The 19,379-nt window shown below is 35.3% G+C and overlaps 2 protein-coding genes, 1 non-coding gene and 1 pseudogene across 3 annotated transcripts; all 4 read left to right on the top strand.

Annotated features, from left to right (window-relative positions):
- Positions 1 to 975: 975 nt before the first annotated feature.
- Positions 976 to 4,834, top strand: LOC129566935 (facilitated trehalose transporter Tret1-like). The gene is made up of 7 exons (XM_055443339.1): positions 976 to 1,073; positions 1,639 to 1,864; positions 2,206 to 2,668; positions 2,730 to 3,373; positions 3,458 to 3,695; positions 3,797 to 3,937; positions 4,009 to 4,834. The coding sequence occupies exons 3-7, from the start codon at positions 2,610 to 2,612 to the stop codon at positions 4,148 to 4,150; spliced, it is 1,224 nt and encodes a 407-aa protein (XP_055299314.1). The 5' UTR covers positions 976 to 1,073; positions 1,639 to 1,864; positions 2,206 to 2,609; the 3' UTR covers positions 4,151 to 4,834.
- On the top strand, positions 4,448 to 4,519 carry Trnap-ugg (transfer RNA proline (anticodon UGG)). The gene has a single exon. It is a non-coding gene; the product is annotated as a tRNA-Pro (tRNA).
- A 1,566-nt stretch (positions 4,835 to 6,400) lies between the features above and the next one.
- Positions 6,401 to 10,068, top strand: LOC129580460 (probable cytochrome P450 305a1; annotated as a pseudogene).
- Positions 10,069 to 10,589: 521 nt separating this feature from the next.
- Positions 10,590 to 14,160, top strand: LOC129567446 (probable cytochrome P450 305a1). The gene is made up of 3 exons (XM_055444319.1): positions 10,590 to 11,400; positions 12,366 to 12,615; positions 12,759 to 14,160. Exons 1-3 carry the CDS (start codon positions 11,313 to 11,315, stop codon positions 13,900 to 13,902), a joined length of 1,482 nt encoding a protein of 493 aa, XP_055300294.1. The 5' UTR covers positions 10,590 to 11,312; the 3' UTR covers positions 13,903 to 14,160.
- The last annotated feature ends 5,219 nt before the right edge of the window (positions 14,161 to 19,379 follow it).

Genomic DNA, 19,379 nt, shown 5'->3' on the forward strand with positions numbered 1-19,379 from the left:
TTTGTTTTAAGAAAAAGAGAGCAAGTTTCTTTTGACTTAAAACGTAATCGAGCTCTGCTTATTGTACAGCATCACCATGAACGCGCGGTATACGAGCCAATGAAATAACAATATCACTGAAACGATAGCGCAAAACGAATCCATCTGCAACTGAACTTCCCAAACGGAAGGATAACTACAAATTTAGACAATTTTTTCGTCATCAATCATGAGATACAAACAAATATCTACGTAGATTTTATGTGTTTGCAAACTCAAGAATCTTTTTGAACAATGTACTATAAAAACTTTAGCATTTAGAGAATCAAACTAAACAACAATGAATGTTATAGTCAAAATTTCGAAATGAGATCAGCAAATCTCTAGATCTAATACACATAACAATATTATGTTCTGAATATTGCTAAACTCTTCTCAACCAATTCAAATGTAAACCATCGCTTGGTGGCAATTTTCGCACATTTTACACACATTCATCTTGAATGCAAATAAAATGCAAAATTCAACTCAAATATTGACCCAATGAAAATTATAATTGAACGCATTGTGTTTTATTTCAATTGAGTAAGTTTTTCAGATGGTAATTTACGTGCTTTTCTGAAGGTGAGTCTTGTCATCATGGTGTAATATTGCATTGTATGGAATTTTCATCATAAATTACAGTTGTATGTTTGATACACTAAAATTTCGCGCTTCTCACATCAATACTAATGCATACGGTCTAGCGTCAATATCGCTAACACACAACCGAAGCGCACCGCATGCGTTCTACACTTAGATTCTGCTGTTGTTTTGTATGACGAATATAGTGTAAGTGTGAATAAGGCAGAAAAAGAGCGAACGCATAGCGTGAGCGATACGTACACCGCAGAATCGAAGGGTATTTTTTCTCTTGAGTGATCTCTCGTTTATGAACCAATTCGTGGTAGTTCCAGCACACAAGCTGACGATTGTAATCCTATTTGTTGTGATTCAGTTGTTGAAGTCGCATAGCATACGGTTCATCGCCACCGCTGTGCAACCCTCGTGACAGAACCCGTGATTTTGATTAATTGTGTCTACGTTGATCTATGGTAAATTCCAAGAGTTGACTTGATTTGCTATTTGTGATGAGAGCATTTTACATATTCCTGACCATCATTACAGTTGAATGAATAATTAATTTACTGTAATTTATAAGTAAATGTAAACAGTTTATTTATGTTCCGTAGTAAAATCGATGTGACGTCGTGATTACCTATTATTAGCACCAAACTAGCGGCGCTAAAACTTCAAATATATTGAATGTATAAAATTTTACAGTTTAATCTTGACAAAATAACATAATGAATTTTTATTTACTTTTGTATTCATAAATCAAGTACATGATAAAGAGAAACCTGTTCAAATTTAGATTTGGATCTACTTAAAAAAATGCAATCTAATTCCGAACGGGGGGGAAACCTATAAACAAGTCGAGATTAGAAATGTAAAGTGTATGAAGTGTGGACATTTAGTATATTGTGATAAGATTGTAACAATAAGGAATGAACCATACAATAACACTTGAATATCAATCAGTTGTTCGATTGACTGTCTACGCTGAGCAGTGCGGTTCTTTCTCAGCTAATCAACCGACGATTTTATTTCTATTTGCAGAAATGACAATACAAACAGTTGATTTATTCTATGGTAAATGAAAGGTTACTGTGTATTTTGCATATTACGTGTTCGACAAACTCTTCTTCTACCCTACAAATTCGACATGGATAATCCAGCGCCGTCAACATTGTTGATTGACCAGGACGTCAAGGATGGAAAAAATGATGATCAATCAACAGCAAAGCCACAGGAAATTAGTAAATTTCGTCGCTACTTACCTCAAGTAAAATCGAAAATTTTCCAACCGAATTCCAAATGAACGCATCAGAATAAAAACAACGTCTGATGTGCTCGCGTATCGAAGCACTCACAATATTTGCGCATCAAAACGAAACAAAATTTTATTATTATATGAATGCAGATTACTGTAATCAACGTATATTGCACGTAAAGTGTCTTTGTGCATAAATACGTTCCTCATTCAAATAACGATACACATTTACTTCGTTTTGGTGCGCAAATATTTTGAGTTGCACTTCGATTCGAGAGCGTATCATAAGTTGTTTCTATTCCAATGCATTCAAATGGTCATAAATTCCAATGATTTATCACATCATTTGCTAGGTGGTGGCGACGATGGCAAGGAATTTGATCACAGTAAACACTGGCTTATTTGAAGGCTTGCCAACACTCATCATTCCATCTGTGCTCGGATTGAGCACGAGACTCAATTCCGATGAAATGCTTCAAATAGATCCGTCTCAGGCATCATGGATAGGCAATTAAATTGAAATAAAATTTGAGCTCATTTCCACAAAATTAATAAATAATTTTCCCAACAAACAAACAAAACAGCAAGTTTTGCGAGTCTGGCACATCCACTCGGATCCATTGCCGGATGGTTGTTGAACGATTCAATTGGACGAAGGAAATCATTACAGATAGCAAGCATTCCGTTTATTATCGCTTGGATTATACTCGGTTGGTTTGCCAATTCAATTTCAGCCATTAATGTAGCATTTTTAATAATGGGCCTGGGATTTGGGCTTAAAGAAGCATCATCGTTAACATATACGGGTGAAGTGTGGTAAATACGATACATTGATAATAAGACGAATACCATTGATTTCAAGAGATATTCTTAATAGCGAAACATCAATTCGAGGAGTTATGTTGGCCACAGCTGGCATTTTTGCTTCAATGGGTTACTTCCTAGTTTATTCGATGGGAGCCTTTTTATCGTGGCGAAACGTTGCAAAGATCTGTATCAGTGTGCCCATTTGTATATTCACCGCCGTATCTTTCATACCGGAAACACCAATTTGGCTATTGTCAAAGAATCGCCAGAAAGAAGCCCAAAAGTCATTGCAGTGGCTACGCGGCTGTGTGACCTCAGAAATGGTGCATGAAGAGTATCAACAACTTCAAGAGTATTGCATTGTGTCGAATTCTTGTGTGAATTGTGCAAAACAAACAATCAAATGTGAACACACGGAGAGTCTTAATGACAAACTCAAGCAAATTACTCGCCGCCGAATAATAAAACCATTCATTTTGATAACGTCACTTCAGTTTTTCCTACAATTTTGTGCGATTAATTCGTGGCGACCGTACATGATTCAAATACTAAAAGCCTATACCGTGCGATGGGATGGGAATATGGTGACGGTGGTTTTGAGTTCGCTTGGATTTGTAGGAAGACTCATCTTATTGCCAATTTTAAAAACGATGGGAAAGCGAAGAATTTACCTTGCTTCATCTTTGGTGACATTCTTATGCTGTTTTGGACTAAGTTAGTCGTTCGTTCTTCTCTTGGTTTGGAAACATATGGGAACACAATTCAAAATAAAAATTTATCAAATTTTTTTTCTCATAGGTGCGATTGGTTTTACATTCTTTCCTTCAACGGATTGGTCATCATTTGAAATGGCTTCGCCGTCGAGTGCGTCGAACAGTACGATTACGTCCTCAAGTATGAATGCAACTGCTCTTCGAGAATCAGTGGGAAATTATAGCTATTTGGCGTTGGCATTGATTTTGATTATGCAATTTGCCGTGAATAGTGGCATTTCAATGGTTCCATTTATTCTTATCAGCGAAGTGTTTCCATTCAAGTAATTAAATTATTGAATACAATTCAATTGAAATGGCCAACAAATACGTGTGGCATTTGTTCCATCAAATCAAAGTTAATACAAGTGTTATGAAATTTTAGGCTACGTTCCATGCTGTGCAGCATCACAACAACCGATCGATACATTTTTGTAGCAATTTCTAGCAAAATCTATTACAATATTGAGACATGGTTTTCTTTACCTGGCGCCGCCGCATTTTATGGCTTCATCAGTCTTACCGGGTATACTTACTTAGATACCGAATTTAACATTTTCCATGAAACACACAAAGTTATTTTGGATTGTATTTCAGCTTCATTGTGATGTACCTGATTTTACCTGAAACAGAAGGCCGATCATTGCAAGATATTGAAATTCATTTTTCAGACAATTCTCGACGAATCACCGATATTCAAATCAGAAGAAATCAACCGGATTGCGAAATTACAAAATGAATGAATGCTGAATTAAAAACACGACAATAAATGGCCTATGAAGCATATTTCATCAATTTTTCGATCGACCATCGCAGAAGTTTATACAAATTATTTATTATGTACACTATCTTCGAAATTGGATTGATTTTGGTTGCGATTTTTTGTTTTATTATTAGTTTGGCCAGTTTTGATGATGAAACATACAATGCTTGATCACCTTTCACTTTTCCATTCGTATGCATCGTTTTCACAAACGACCAACGCGCGTAGACACGCACACATTAAAGTATAAGTCGTAGTTTTGAGTATTCATACGGCTCAATGGTCTAGTGGTATGATTCTCGCTTTGGGTGCGAGAGGTCCAGGGTTCAATTCCCTGTTGAGCCCTCTGTTGCATACAATTTTTTTTTTCTCACTACAGTTGTTTTTTTATCTTCCATTCTCTTCTCTTCTCAAATAGTTTATGTCATATGTATGAAAAAATATATTTTTTTTTAAATGATAGAATTCTATTTACAAGAAAATGCGTAAAAATAAGCGTTTGTTCTCCAAGACCTTATATTGTCAGAAATGCTAAATTAATTTAATAGGTGTCGTTTGTAAACTATATTTTCATATTGTGTATAAATCGCGGCTCTTTATTGACTGAAAAGGAGTCATGTTCAGTGAAATAAAATTAAAAGTCTTTGGTTTTAACTCAAACCATTTCTTTTTTTAATTCGAAAAAACGTTATCGAATGCATTTCGAGACGTGCGATGTCTCATCATCAGCAAGGCGAATAAATGACTAAATAAAATAGATACAAAACAGTATTTCGTTTACATGTAATAGTATCGGTGAAGAGAGATAAATAGTTTACAATATTCATTTCGATGTGATGAGAAGAAAGTAAGAAAGAGATCGAAGTAAAAACAAAACAAATACATACAAAGAAATTAGCTATTTACTAGTATATATTTATATTTTCATAGCTGCTGTTCATTGCTAAACTGACTAGCGACATTTCTTTGATATTTACATTATTAATAATTGGTACATTTTTGAATTTTTGTTATCAAAAGTAATTGAAAATCTCTTCCATTAAACAACTGAATTAAATTAAATATATGGGAAACTGTCTTATCTTTTCTATGAGATATGATGCATCGTAACACTCCATCGTTGATTAAACGCTGTCATTTGGAACAATTCAGTTTTTCTTCATTGAAACTATAAAAAAAAGAAGTTGGAAATAAACCAACACAACATACTGTAACACTTCATGAAAATTGAATAGAATAAAAATCCATTCGACGTGAAACTAAAGCACACAATTCAACACATGTATCCTTTTCTGTGCCTCCCAATTTCAATGTATTCAACACATTCGCATCTATAATATAATCAATGTGAACAGCATTTGAAACGTGAAACGGAAGCTATGAATGCTAGTTTCATGAAGCGCTCGATGTGCACACGACTGACTCTATATTAAAAAGGTAAAATGTTGAAGCGAAAAAAACGAAACCGATAAAAAAGACGTGCAGAAAATAAATAAAAATAAATGAATGTGAAAAATTGCCGGAAAGAAGCCGCACATTGAAGAGCGTGTGCGTGAGTGTGATTGGAGCGTTGTCGCTTTTTGTTTGGTTCGGGTTTTATTGCATCGCAAACCGTTTGTTACCTTCTGAAAGAGCAGACATCTCTTTGAATAAGCATCGATGAATAATCGTTGGGTGGCGTAAAAAAAAGAGGAGACGTCGGTGTCGTAAACGAGAGGCGACATAGAATCAAATCAAAGCGCTGATCTGGGCACTTGGGCCAGTTTGTTTCCTTCTGGGAGGGGGAACGTTCAATAAGATGCCATATTGATGCGCAATCTTGTGTGCTGTTTTTCATTTCGACGACGTCAATGCGATTCCAGTGGGACACGTTTCAATCAATCAATCATTCGTTCCGTTCTGCTTTTACCCTTAAACTGGTTTATGTCGTCTGCGTGAATTTCATAATTTCAACCTTTTTACGTTTTTATGTATTTCACACATTCGTTTTGAGTTGTTTCTGTGCGTCATGCGAACCCCTTTCTTCGATTCGATTATGATATGCTGTTACATTTTTCTTCAGGTATTCCTGATCATAACACAGCATAGGTATGCAGCATAGAAAACAACTCCAGCACGAGATACCAATTCATTCGAGGAGAATGGTTCTAAACCATGTAAAAATAACCCCAATTTTGATTTGACGTCTCTAACCTGCTGATTGAAGGAGCAAGAGTAGAAGCGACGATGAGTGGTGAACAACAGCACATCGAAGTTGACCTGTGTGAGTTTGTGAATATCTGAATGGATGTTCCAACAAATCTGACACTCGATTTACATCCTCAACAAACAAATGGTCTTTCACCTTGGAGAGAAAATCAAGAGTAACATTAAACGCGCCAGACGACAAACAAAAAAAAAATCATAAATATCCGATAACAATCCTCCGTAATCAAACCACCTACGACGATTGGGATCGATCATTCCATCCCACGCGTCGTAAAAGTTTTATTAACTTTTAAATTGCACTGAAATTTGCAACCATATTTTTTGCCAAAGGATTCATTTTACAACGACACAAACCAGAAACCACATCTCCAGTAGCAACAAGAGCAAAAAAAACGTGTGAGCATGTCAACAAAATACGTATACTTCTATTAAAACGAAACTAGATGCTTGAGATAGCATGTCATGCATGCTACGTGTTTTCCCTTGTGGTAAAAATATGTTTTCGAAATCATTTGACTAATAGTTTTGTCGTTTAACTGATAAAAACCCAACTAAATCAATGAAATGTTCCCAGAGCGATGCGCAGCCATAAAATCTCAGTTGAGATTGAAATTGGAGCCGTTGTTTGTTGTTTTTCTTTTTTCGGGATAAAAAGTATGTCATCTGTATGAGTGCTTTACATCGAATAAAATGTCGATAAAATGTTACGTGCATTTCTATTTGCAAATCGATGTGAAAATTTGTTCAATTTTATGCACGTCTCATCACAAACGATCACTTTCATTGAATGCACGTAAAATATATATGTATGACACTACGACACTACGACATAGATAGCGTATAAATTATATAGCATTTCAATGGAAGGTAAATGCAAAAATGAAACCTGATGGGATGCGTGCATGCGTTTGCATAAAACATCATGAGCGTGTTTTCGATTTTTATACTATGCCAAAAGGAATATAAACCACATGTAAAATAGAAATACATCAGATCGATTCAGAATTTCATAGAACCAGCACACCCATGCATGCTTCATTTTTCAAACACATGTAAATACGTCTGCACAATGCACATCAACTGATTTTTGTTTACCACCATTTGATGACCAAGCACACCATGCTGAAAATGCTGCGCTGCAAATGCAACACGAATTCATAAAGTGAACGGTGAACATGGTGCATCGTAACGAGAAATTATTCACAATTGTATGTTGTATGGTTAGATAGCTTTGACAGAATTACAGTGTTTTCACTGCATAAACACTCTGCACACATTTTGTTGGAGTGACGAATTGCTAGATTCATTTCGTAGCGAATGATAAATGGTTTGCTAAAGCAAATATTATGCATGCGAGTAAGCGACGTGTGGTTTGTTACTTTTGCGGAAATAAATGTATGAAAACTATACTGTATTTACTTTAGAAAAATTGCTTTAGATTTGAAACATTGTAAAACCTAAACTATTCATTATTCTGCATCGAACTCATTTTCACACACGAATGATAATAACAGTGATGATGACTTGATTGTGTGCTCCATGCAACACACTGGCACACGCTTGTAACATAAAAGTTCAATATTCTCAATTCGATGAAAGTCGAAGTGCGGGGCAAAATATTTGTCGCAATTCCATAAATTAACACTTGCACTCTCGGTATTCGGGAGTTGAATTCAAAGCACACATACGACAAGAAAAAATTTAAATGATGTTTTTTTTTTTCAATCTTTTAATTGCTCTTTTCGTCTTTTTGAAATCGGCCCTTTTACAAAAATGTCTGTCTGCCTTCGCCCATCCGTCTTCTTCTTTTCCTCTTTTTCTATGTTTTCAAAAATTAAAAACACCAACAGTGGTGGTGCCACAGTGTTTGTCGTTAATTACATTTTCGAATTGTTCCATTTTTTTCGCTGAAAATGGAATATGAAAATCGAATAACCATATCCAAATGCTAACTAATAACCATATCCGTTAGCGTCAATTGTTTTCAAGTGGTTGTTGCGATCAGTCTCAGCTTTAACTCAAATCTATACCAGCTCTTTACTGAAATCTATACCTGAATTCACCTTGGACATATGTATATATTTGTACTTTAAAGTGTAGTGGGAAATTGTTTCTTTTTTTAATTGTGCGATTAACTCAAATCGAAAATGTGGCCATTTTTATTGATTCCATTGATCATTTTGGTGTGCGTTTATTGACAAATAGCAACAACGCAACCAAAATTGCATCCACCAGGTAAATTAAAATATTATACAATTGAATGCAACAAGTTTTGTGGTGAAATGTGGGACTAGTTCAAAGTTTTACTGATATTCTCAATTTGTAGCTCCAATACAAAACAAAATGCTTTTTCTTTCGTTTACACATTTAAAAAATTGATATAATATATTTTTTTCTAAACTATTTGAATTCATGTTTCAGGTCCAAGATGGTTACCTGTCTTTGGAAATTCGATGCTTCTTCGTAACGAAGCCAGAAAACGTGGTACTCAAACAGAGGTGTTTCGAGCTTGGAAGAAAAAAATACAAAACCTCAATTCTTGGCCTCAAAATGGGACTATTCAGTTATTCATAAAATTTATACATGCAATGCATTGGACGGCCCGACAATTTCTTCATTCGTTTGCGAACGATGGGCTCCAGGTAATTATTGTTTTAGCGAAATTTTTCATTTAAAATTCATCGGTCGACCGAATTTTTTGCAACAATCCTTTGAATGTTCCCTTTTTTTCTTCAACTGTGTTTCTGTTTATTTTCAATTGCAGATTGGGAATTACCAGTACTGATGGATCGCTTTGGGCCGAGTAAAGGCATTTCAATTTACGTCATTTGAATCGATATGCCTGCGGTGCAATGGAAGAATTGATACAAAATGAGCTAAATGAAATGCTGCAAGTGATTGATAACAACCATGAAAAGCCCGTTCAACCAGGGAAATTGCTTGCTATTAATGTTGAATGTGCTGTGGAATTTGACAGCCGGAAGAAAAGCTTCAAATGGTGCAAAATTAACATGTTTATTGGATCTAATGGGAGAAAGGAGCAAAGCGTTCGATATGTCTGGTGGCTGGTTGAACACAGTGCCATTCTTACGGTTCATTGCACCGGAAAAGACATCGTACAATTTAATCAAACGATTCAACGCTGAACTGTACAACTTTTTCAAACCAATTATCGATGAGCATAAGGAGGAGTTCATTGAGGATAGAATCGATGAGGATTTGATTTTTGCTTTTATCAATGAAATGAAACAAAACGAAGGCATTCCATCGAACTTCACCGACACTCAGCTGATTATGGTGATTTTAGATTTCTTCATTGCCGGCGCGCAAACAACAACGCAGCGCTTGTACAGCATCATTCCAGTGTCGAGACTTCGACGTGTTGTGCGTGATACAGAGATTAATAGATACATTTTGCCAAAGAACACAACCGTCTGGGTTAGTATGGAATTAGTTCACATGGACACCGAGTACTGGGGCGATCCATACGTGTTTCGACCGGAACGATTTTTAGATGCCAACAAAAATCTGGTAAACACCGAACCATTACATATGCAAAAGGCAAGCGAAAATGTTTAGGTGAATCCGTTGCCCGAGCCGCTTTATTCATGTTTACCGTGGGAATTCTGCAAAAATTCACTGTCGATAAGCCACCAAATGGAAAAATGCTTGACCAAAAGGCTTAAAGTACCGGATTACTCACCGCTCCGACACCATATGAATTAGTATTCAAACGCCGCTAGTGCCGAAATTCGCGCTTTATTTCTCGAATTTATGCGAATTAAACTGCACAACACAATACACAATAGTAGAATTCCACTAATCAAAGCCAGTTAATTCATTCGGGAGCTAAATATATTCGCTCCTTCGACACTATAACATAGTATATACAACGAAATTCTTTATATTAAATAATATCAGCTAAATAGCATGTGTGTAGCATGTGTGCGACCAACACATCCATTTCATTGTCATATATCTTTACATATATATGTATTGGTCACTCTACTTATCACCATTTAACCGGTAGCGATTGTATGCGAGTGTGTAAATTGAATGAAAGACACAAACACACTTCAACGCCGCCGGCACATACACACATTTGTCGAATTCATTGATAGAATAACTTTTATAGAATAGTATAGAACAAACATGCCGATTATTTGATTAAATGCTCAATTGTGAAATGACCGCATGTTTTAATGTCGGAGTCTTGGTTCTATAGTGTAAGCGGCAGCACGTTCATCGTTTTACTCTTGCTAATTTTCTTTCACATTTCGTTTTTATGTTCAATTTTTGCGATCACGAGACATACACAAATTTGCAAAAGTTTTGAATTTAAAAGGTCCACATTGTATTCAATATATTTTAAATTGATAAGGATAATATTAAATCGAAAAGATAATAATTTACGATGATAATCGCCCATTCAAATAAGCGTGTAAAATCAATGAGCATCGTGTGAAACTCATTTGGTCCAAATATAACCAACAACTTCATAACATGTTGAATTTTGACATTTAATTGATAAAGTGAACTAGAACCAGTTTGAAAAATAAAGGAAATAACTATAAAACATTCAATAATAATACTGGGCTAAAATAGGGGGATCCAAATGATTAGATAAATATTTAGTTTGTTAGCATAACCAGTATTAGTTAATCAGCTGCTGTCATTGCGTAATATCGCATTTACTTGTGTAAATAAACCCGAAATCTATTTCCGACATCAACTTTAGTTTCATTATTACTACAGACTTCAAGCCAATCGGAACGCTTCTCTCGAATAGTAATGTGATGTGATGTGCAAAGGCGATTTGTGAACAAAACTATTTACAGTGCAACAGTGAAGACAATTATTATTATCAATTACTCGAGACGTGTGCTTTCGTTCTAAACATTATTGTGACGAATTTTTTCCATTTAGAGCAATGTTGCAATTTTTATTGGTTGCACTTTTAGTTTTATTGTACACATATTGGCGAATTGCTACAAAACGACCAAAATTATATCCTCCAGGTAATTTAATAGTTTACTCAGCATAAATTTTCAATTATTTCTATTTCTGATTAATTTTGTTGTGATTAAAATTGCGATTAAACTTGACGTTCGAATGATTTGCCTTCACTACGCTCAGAACCAGCTGTTCAATAGAATTTGTGTTGAGTGTTTCATTTTTAGAATGCCGCATTATAAATCATGCGTTGCTTTCTTATCTTGTATAGCAACTGTAACGTATTAAAATGTATTTAAAAACTTATCGTATAGTAAAATCAACACGATTTATATGCACCGAGATCACAGATCTTCGCTCAATATTGTGTTCTTTTTTCTTCATGAATACCTTTAGTTTGTTTCACAGCGAACTATGAAATTCACACTACATGAAATGCAGATTTAGAATTCTTTCGTTTCAGCAAAAAAGAACGGTTGAAAAATGGTATTCATTTTCTGTGAGATTATTTAAGTCGGGCTTCAATGTGCATAGTTTACAACGAAGTTCAGATTCCAAAAAGTTATCGACTATTAGATAATATTTTATAATAACATTACGGTATGTAAAATTCGAAAATGAAGTATTGGATATGGAACAGAACATAAAAAGGAATTTTGTACAATCTCTTTGAGTACTAAGGAAAATATAACCAGATAGCAAACGTCTCTAACATTCGTTTCAATTGGTAAACCAATTTCTTCATTTATCATTGAAATTTCGAATTCCAAGTGAGTCTTCTTTGTACCTTTGAAAAGATGTGATAACGTTAAAAATAATACATTGATATAGAAACACGATTCGACAATCGACAAACATGCATGACGATTCATGTATATGAATAAAAAAGAAAACATGAGGGCATAATCATAATTTTATCAAATGCTTATGTTTAAAACGTAACGCGTGGCCACAAGTGGCCAATAATTTGGACAGCACTGCATTATAACACATTTTATTTTATTAATTAATTTTTGTTTTTTGTCATCAGGTCCAAAATGGTTACCAATTATTGGGAATACATTGTTGCTACGTAGCGAAACTCGGCGATATGGTAGACAAATCGATGTGTTTCGAGCTTGGAAAGAGAAATACAACAGCTCCGTCATTGGCCTGAAATTGGGAAGTGAACTGGTGGTGGTTGCACTAGATTATCCAATTATTCACAAAATTCACACGAGCAGTGAGTTTGATGGACGTCCCGACAATTTCTTTCTCCGTCTGCGCACAATGGGATCAAGGTCATATTTAATTTCGATTTTATTTTGACCATATTTGTATTTCGTTCGACAAATTTGGACACAAAATGTCAAATTGCGTCAACGATGTTTTTCAGTGTTTACGTTTGAAACGGTGAAAATGAATTTTTGATTATACATTTCAGATTGGGAATCACATGTACGGATGGCGAACTATGGTCTGAACAAAGAAATTTCGTATCACGACATTTGCGTCGATCGGGATACGGTCGTAATGCGATGGAAGAGTTGATCCAACACGAATTGAACGAACTGATTGAAGTGATTGGAACATTTGCCGAAAAACCAGTGTGGCCGTGCAACTTTCTGTCGATCAGTGTGTTGAATGTGCTGTGGACTTTTACCGCTGGCAAGAAGATTTCAAGTAATGAAAATTTGGCACATTTACTGGAGCTAATGAAACAAAGGAGCAAAGCGTTCGATATGTCTGGTGGATGGCTGAACACAATGCCATTCCTGCGATTCATTGCACCGGAACGGACATCGTACAATTTGATTAGGCGATTCAATATTGAGCTATGTAATTTCTTCAAGCCAATTATTGAGGAACATAAAAACGAATTCGGCGTGAATAGAGTTGATGAAGATTTAATTTTCGCTTTTATCAATGAAATGAAACAAAATGAGGGCGTTTCGTCGAACTTTACCGACACGCAGCTTATCATGGTGATTTTGGATTTGTTTATCGCTGGTGCGCAAAGCACTAGCAACACAATGGACTTTATTATGATGTCATTGGTGATGAATGATGAAATCCAGAAAAAGTGTCACAAAGAAATCGATGCTGTGCTGAGTGCCAACGAACTCCCATCGCTGAAAGATAAACCGAAATTGGCCTATATTGAAGCCTTAATATTGGAAACACAGCGATTTTATAATATAGTGGCAGTGTCGGGACCGCGTCGTGTTCTAAGAGAAACCAAACTGGGTGGATATCGGCTGCCAAAAAATACAACCGTATTGATGGGATTGGAAACGATTCACATGGACACGGCACATTGGGGCGATCCACACGTATTTCGACCGGAGAGATTCTTAGATGCAGACAATAAAATTACAAACACAGAGAGATTCGTTGCATTTGGACAGGGCAAACGGAAATGTTTAGGCGAAGCACTTGCTCGAGCCTCTTTATTCATATTTACCGTAGGGATTCTACAAAAATTCAAGTTAGAAATTCCACCAAATGGGCAGATGCCAGAAAAACGAGCACAGGCCGGTCTTCTTACAACTCCAACACCCTATGAAATAGTATTCAAATGCCGTTGACACCTTTGAAATAGCATATCAATAAAAGTGCTATAAAAATAGAATGAAACCGTTTCACAGCTCAATATTACAATAACAAATGACGAACTAATTACCAGTTGTAGAATTTAGTTAATATTGCATTAAACTGTGTCTTTTGAAAACTATGCAAACCTTGGCTAGTTGATCAACGGGTTGGAACATGATCAAAAGAGTTACGATAGGATTTATAAATTTTACAATGAACTAATTTATCCAATAAACCAGTAGAACATTCAACATCCAATTTATTTTCATTTTTGACTGAAATTTGCATTTTTTCCATTTCACAATATGTGGTTGAACAAAACAAAAAATCGGGATTCGGATGTAACGCAAAGGTAAAGTGATGATCATTTGTTTTTACATTGTAACAATTGTACAGTTGAGCCTAATAGGGAAATGGAATTCAGGTTAAAACCAAATGGACAAAATGGTAACAATAAAATCCCTGCCTATTTGCGTATTGTTTCGCTAAAAATGTTTTGAATAATTGAAAATGTGAACATGAATCATTCCCATGACATTTCAGCACTGTGTAAAAACAACCTGACATAATGTCGTGTGTCTCTTTTGGTGTGTTATTTTTATTTATTTATGTGCTATAGGTAAGAACAATTCGTTCATTTGATTTAATATTTATGTATTTTGGAAGCGAGCGTTTTTTTTGTTGTTACTCTTTTCTCTCGTTTTTCTCGATTCACAAATTCATTTAAGCTCTTCAACGACACATATTCACATTTAAAACGATGGCCATGCATGTAAAACCACATAAGCGCTCATAATGGTCGTCGGCTTGTCCCCGATATGCAATATTTTTGTGTAGGAAAAAACCAAAGTGGAAGAATTGACAACGTAATGCTGACGATGCGACAGAATCTATGAAACAAAAAAATTCCACACAAAATAAATCCATATTTTAAATCCGTTCTTTTTTCTTCGGTTGCTGTACTTTGTTTGGGCATCAGCATCCATTTCTCGTGTGAATAAAGTAAATGGTTGATGCAATAAAATTGCACAGTTGAACGAACAGACTTTTTTTGGGAGCGCGTGTGAGATGTGGCATCACTGCTTCCGTGTTAGTGGTAAATGATGAAAAAAAAAAGACGAGTGCATAGTGAATTTGGATGTGGAAATGTAAAAACGTAATAAAAATAAACAAATGTCATTTGTTGCCCAGAAGGGAGCGGTGTCGTCGAGGGGCGGAAAAATCTGTCAAAACTCAATTTTGTCACGTCACAAGTTATTCCAAACTCTGTAAAAGATCATTGTTTCAATCGAGTCACCGAAAACGGGCAACACTTCCATACTGCACGCTTATTCAAGCTGCTTATTCAATGCATACGTTGAGTTTGACTACATGGAATCCGATTGTGTTGTGTTACCACAAACATCAATCGTGTATTGGATTTGAATGTGCTCAAGCGGAAAGCGCACATAACCAGTGCAAACAAACCCCCCCCCCCACACACACACACAGACACACACCAAAGAAGATAGAAGCAAAATAAAACATGGAAACTAAAACTAAAACTTAAACATATAAACAGAAATAGTTGCCAGTTTTGTATGAATATATCATATGAAAGTAAATAGAATCAGGGTTCTATTCCGATCCGTTCAATGCTCGAGGCAAATAAAAAACTTTGTGATTTGCCTGCAAAATCAAAACTATATTTGCCTTCGAGTGGATACTTCTGTCTTCCACACATGCAACAAAACCCGATGGTTTTAGATTTATTTTGAAATCGATGGCAAACACAAGCAAGAGAATAAAACACTTTTCAAGTCTGCATGAGCGGTAGCATCGTCCCATGAATTTCAATAAAATATATATTTCACAATAGAACAAAATAACGGAACAAAAACCAATCGATGAAACTGATGAAAAACCGAATACACTTCCGATTTATATGAATATTTACTTAGTGCATTATGATGATTTCGGCCATGGTTTTTTTGTCATTTCATTTGTTTGTATGTGTGTGTGTGTACGTTTGGAAAATCTGATTTAAGTTGTATGGAAAGTATCACAACAAATATTGATATCATTTATTTGCTGTTGTTTTCCATTTATTTGGCAACGGGGGGAGCCATGGTTGGCAAAACTAATAAAAAATAATGGAATAAAATTAAATTTTGACCATGTATGATTTGCAATCGAAATTAGTTCAGATTAAATTTTAAGCATTGTTTACTAATCCGCTCTCTGCATTTGGAAACGAACCGAACTGAACTGATTCCAAAAGTTAATTTGCTTTTATTTTCGAACCGATTAATTTTTGTGTGCGCTGTGAAACGAACGATTATAGCGGGTATTTGTGCAGTGCAACTATACTCACTTGACCATGGCTCAGTTCTTGGTGCATGATTCCCATTAAATCCAATGGCTACCGCCATAACTGTAATCGAATTAACATAATTTTTTTATGGCAAATAAAAGTCTAGTGTGTTTTTTCCGCGTCTACCTTTTACAAGCAATTAAGAACACAAAAATGAGAATGCACATTGTTCGTGGGATTAAAATCATAATCGAAATTTAAGGCGATTTATTTGTTATTCCCTATTCTCGGTGGTCGTTTCAATTAATCTAAGTTAAGAAATGGTTTTGAAATTGAGCGTCGAATATCAATGTCTACTTCTGGATCGATAACTTCGTATTGTCGTCTTCTTCCGATTATCGGCGTTGGATTCGATGGTGCTGGCTCAGCTGCTGAGTCTGCCAAATTTGAAGCTGATATTTCGGCGCTGGTTGTCTCAGACAAGCGGATTGAACTTTGATTGTTTATTGATTTTGGTGAACTTTGCCGAAATGTGCCAATTTGTTGTGGCTGATGTGTGTCGTCGTTGGGCTCTTGCAAAAATCTGTCAAATGCCATAACTTGTTGTGGCTTTTGTGATAAGTTTTCCTCATTGTTGGCTTTGAACTCATTTAAAATGTTTGTGTGAAATACTTGACGAAATGGTCCGCTTTGTGTCGACTTATACGTATCCAAATTCTTGGAATATTCGTCACCAAATTGATGTCGAACGACCGCATTGAATCCATTTGAGTTGGCTATATACTCTACAAATCGACTGACTCCGCTCGGTTCGATCACAAAATAAGCGCCTTTCACATCATTTTTCACACGTTGCTCAGTGTGTTGCTTAATGTCACCCGTTTGAATTGCGTTCACTTTATAACCGAATCGATAAAATGCCTCATCGTTATTATGCTCAATCGGTCGGTATGAACCGTCATCGTCGAATGATTTTGATCCGATTCGATTCAAGTCGTACACAGTAACACAGAGACATATTCCCAACAGTGTGAATAAAATGAAAGCATTCGCAAATATCTATGTGAATAAGATAGAGGCAGAATTTTAGTCAAAGAAGAAGAAGGAACACAAAATTCATGTACGAAATATTCCCTTTAAAGCTTTTCATACCTTTATTGCGCCTGTTATCATCCTGTCGGTTTCAGTTCAGTTGTACGATAGCAAAATGTGTAAATTGAAATAAAAACATTAAATTCTATGTGATTCTAATAAAAGTTGTTGCGACTTCGTTCGTCTAACACTTAATGAAAATGAATCTTTCAACGTAATTCCCTTTATATGGCTTTTTGAATGCCAAATTCAAACGAAAAAAGAACAACGTGTTCGGCTCACAAAATTTGCATATTTTTCAGATTGAAATAATAATAAATCACCGACATAAATCGATATTATTCTGTTCTAATTTAACACAGACGTTTACAAAATACTCTTCCAAAGGCTTAACGGCTTCCACACTTTTGAAATTGATTTCGGGTACGGAAGAAAAATCCATAAAACCCATTGACTTTTTGTTGCGACAACATTTTTGTTTCCTATTCACTTCAATTTGGTTCTATTTTTGGAATTAAATCGAATTTATCGGCAATCTGATCGCGAGTTCCTTTTTTCTCTCTCTCTTTTTCTTTCCCATTAAATGGAGTTTTTATTATGACGAATCGAATTTGTCGAATGCACAAAACGTAAGCTTTGGATAGATGGTATGAGACTTAAATTCAGTTTCAACGAATCATGTTTCTATTTCACTTCATTAGACTTGACACGATTTTTGATTCTTGCAACCATTGAGCATTCACGTAATTCGACTAATAATGGACATTTCTATCTACTTCTGATCAATCATCTGCCCTTTTCAAAATCCATTTAGCAAAATGTGATACGAAATTCAGTTCACATTTTTTGTTCAATTCTATCAATATTCATTCATTTTTGCTCTTTCATAAAAGTGAATTAATATCTGCATCATCAATTTTCAAATGGATTGTTTTGCCCGTAGCTTTTGGATGAATTCCTTTGGATACTTTTATATTAACTATAAATGGTAATTAATGTAAGAAATAGTGATGAACATTACATCGTATCAAAAAGATTTGGCAGGCAAAATAGAGGTAATGCATGTGGTTTTGAATTGCTCGAGTTTTAAGGACGATAAAACAAGACTCTCAGCCAATTTTGAGCGATATCTCGTCTGGGCAAATTGAGTTTTTATCAAAAATGTTACCTAGCATGGAACAAACGAAGAAATTTTCAAAGAATGACTTTTCTGATCACATGAATTCTTCTGCTTGTAGCTAATAAGTAAAATATGAGAAATAAGAAAGACTCACAGTCATGACGTTGCGATCATGTCACGCTGCAACCAAAATTTACTGTGATAGCAAGATGAATATTTGGTAGACTGTTAAAAATGAGTGAAAACTTTGTTTATTGACATTTTCCTTCGACAAACTTTCTACTACTTATTTGACTTAGTATAACAGCGACAAAATTAATAATCTTGCATTTTTATACTTTATGCACATATGTATAGTGTCCATTTCATATGAATCATTTCAATTGGAAAATATTTGGTTTTCAATTTCCAAGACAGTACAAATAAACAAAAGTGAATTGGCTTTGTAAGCCAAAAGCGCAAAGTTTGTGATAAATGTGTTGATAGAGAGAGGGAGAGAGAGAGATCTTTGTGACATATTATCAGTTGTAACATTCTTTCTCACCTGTTTTATAGGTGCACTGGGCTAGCTCACTTTGCTGTTATGTGCATCACGTATGCATACAATGTTGCTGACGAAATGGCGTGTGGTGTTTCAAAAGGCAGTATTTTCACATCGTCTTAAACACAGAGTTTATCCATAATGAATGCATGCATGCAAGATGAGCACAAGTAATATCAATCAAATACTTTCGTTTATATATCTAGTTTTCGCTTCAATCGAGAAAATCTGTTGGAAATTTTCCGAAACGCTTCCTACTTTTCTTTCATAACTATTTGACACATTAAATTACAAGTTTGGATAAAGAAATACGCCTTGATCGAATTCGGGGTTGGTAGTTTTCGATGTGAAAGCCGTAAAGAGAGGATGAACTGAACAGTTTTGCAAACTCTGCGTAAATATTCGTATGCGAACGGAGAACGAA

The sequence above is a fragment of the Sitodiplosis mosellana genome, unplaced genomic scaffold (assembly GCF_009176505.1).
Source record: "Sitodiplosis mosellana isolate CC-2019 unplaced genomic scaffold, AAFC_SMos_1.0 Smas_scaffold_1, whole genome shotgun sequence".
NCBI classification, from domain to species: Eukaryota; Metazoa; Arthropoda; class Insecta; order Diptera; family Cecidomyiidae; genus Sitodiplosis; species Sitodiplosis mosellana.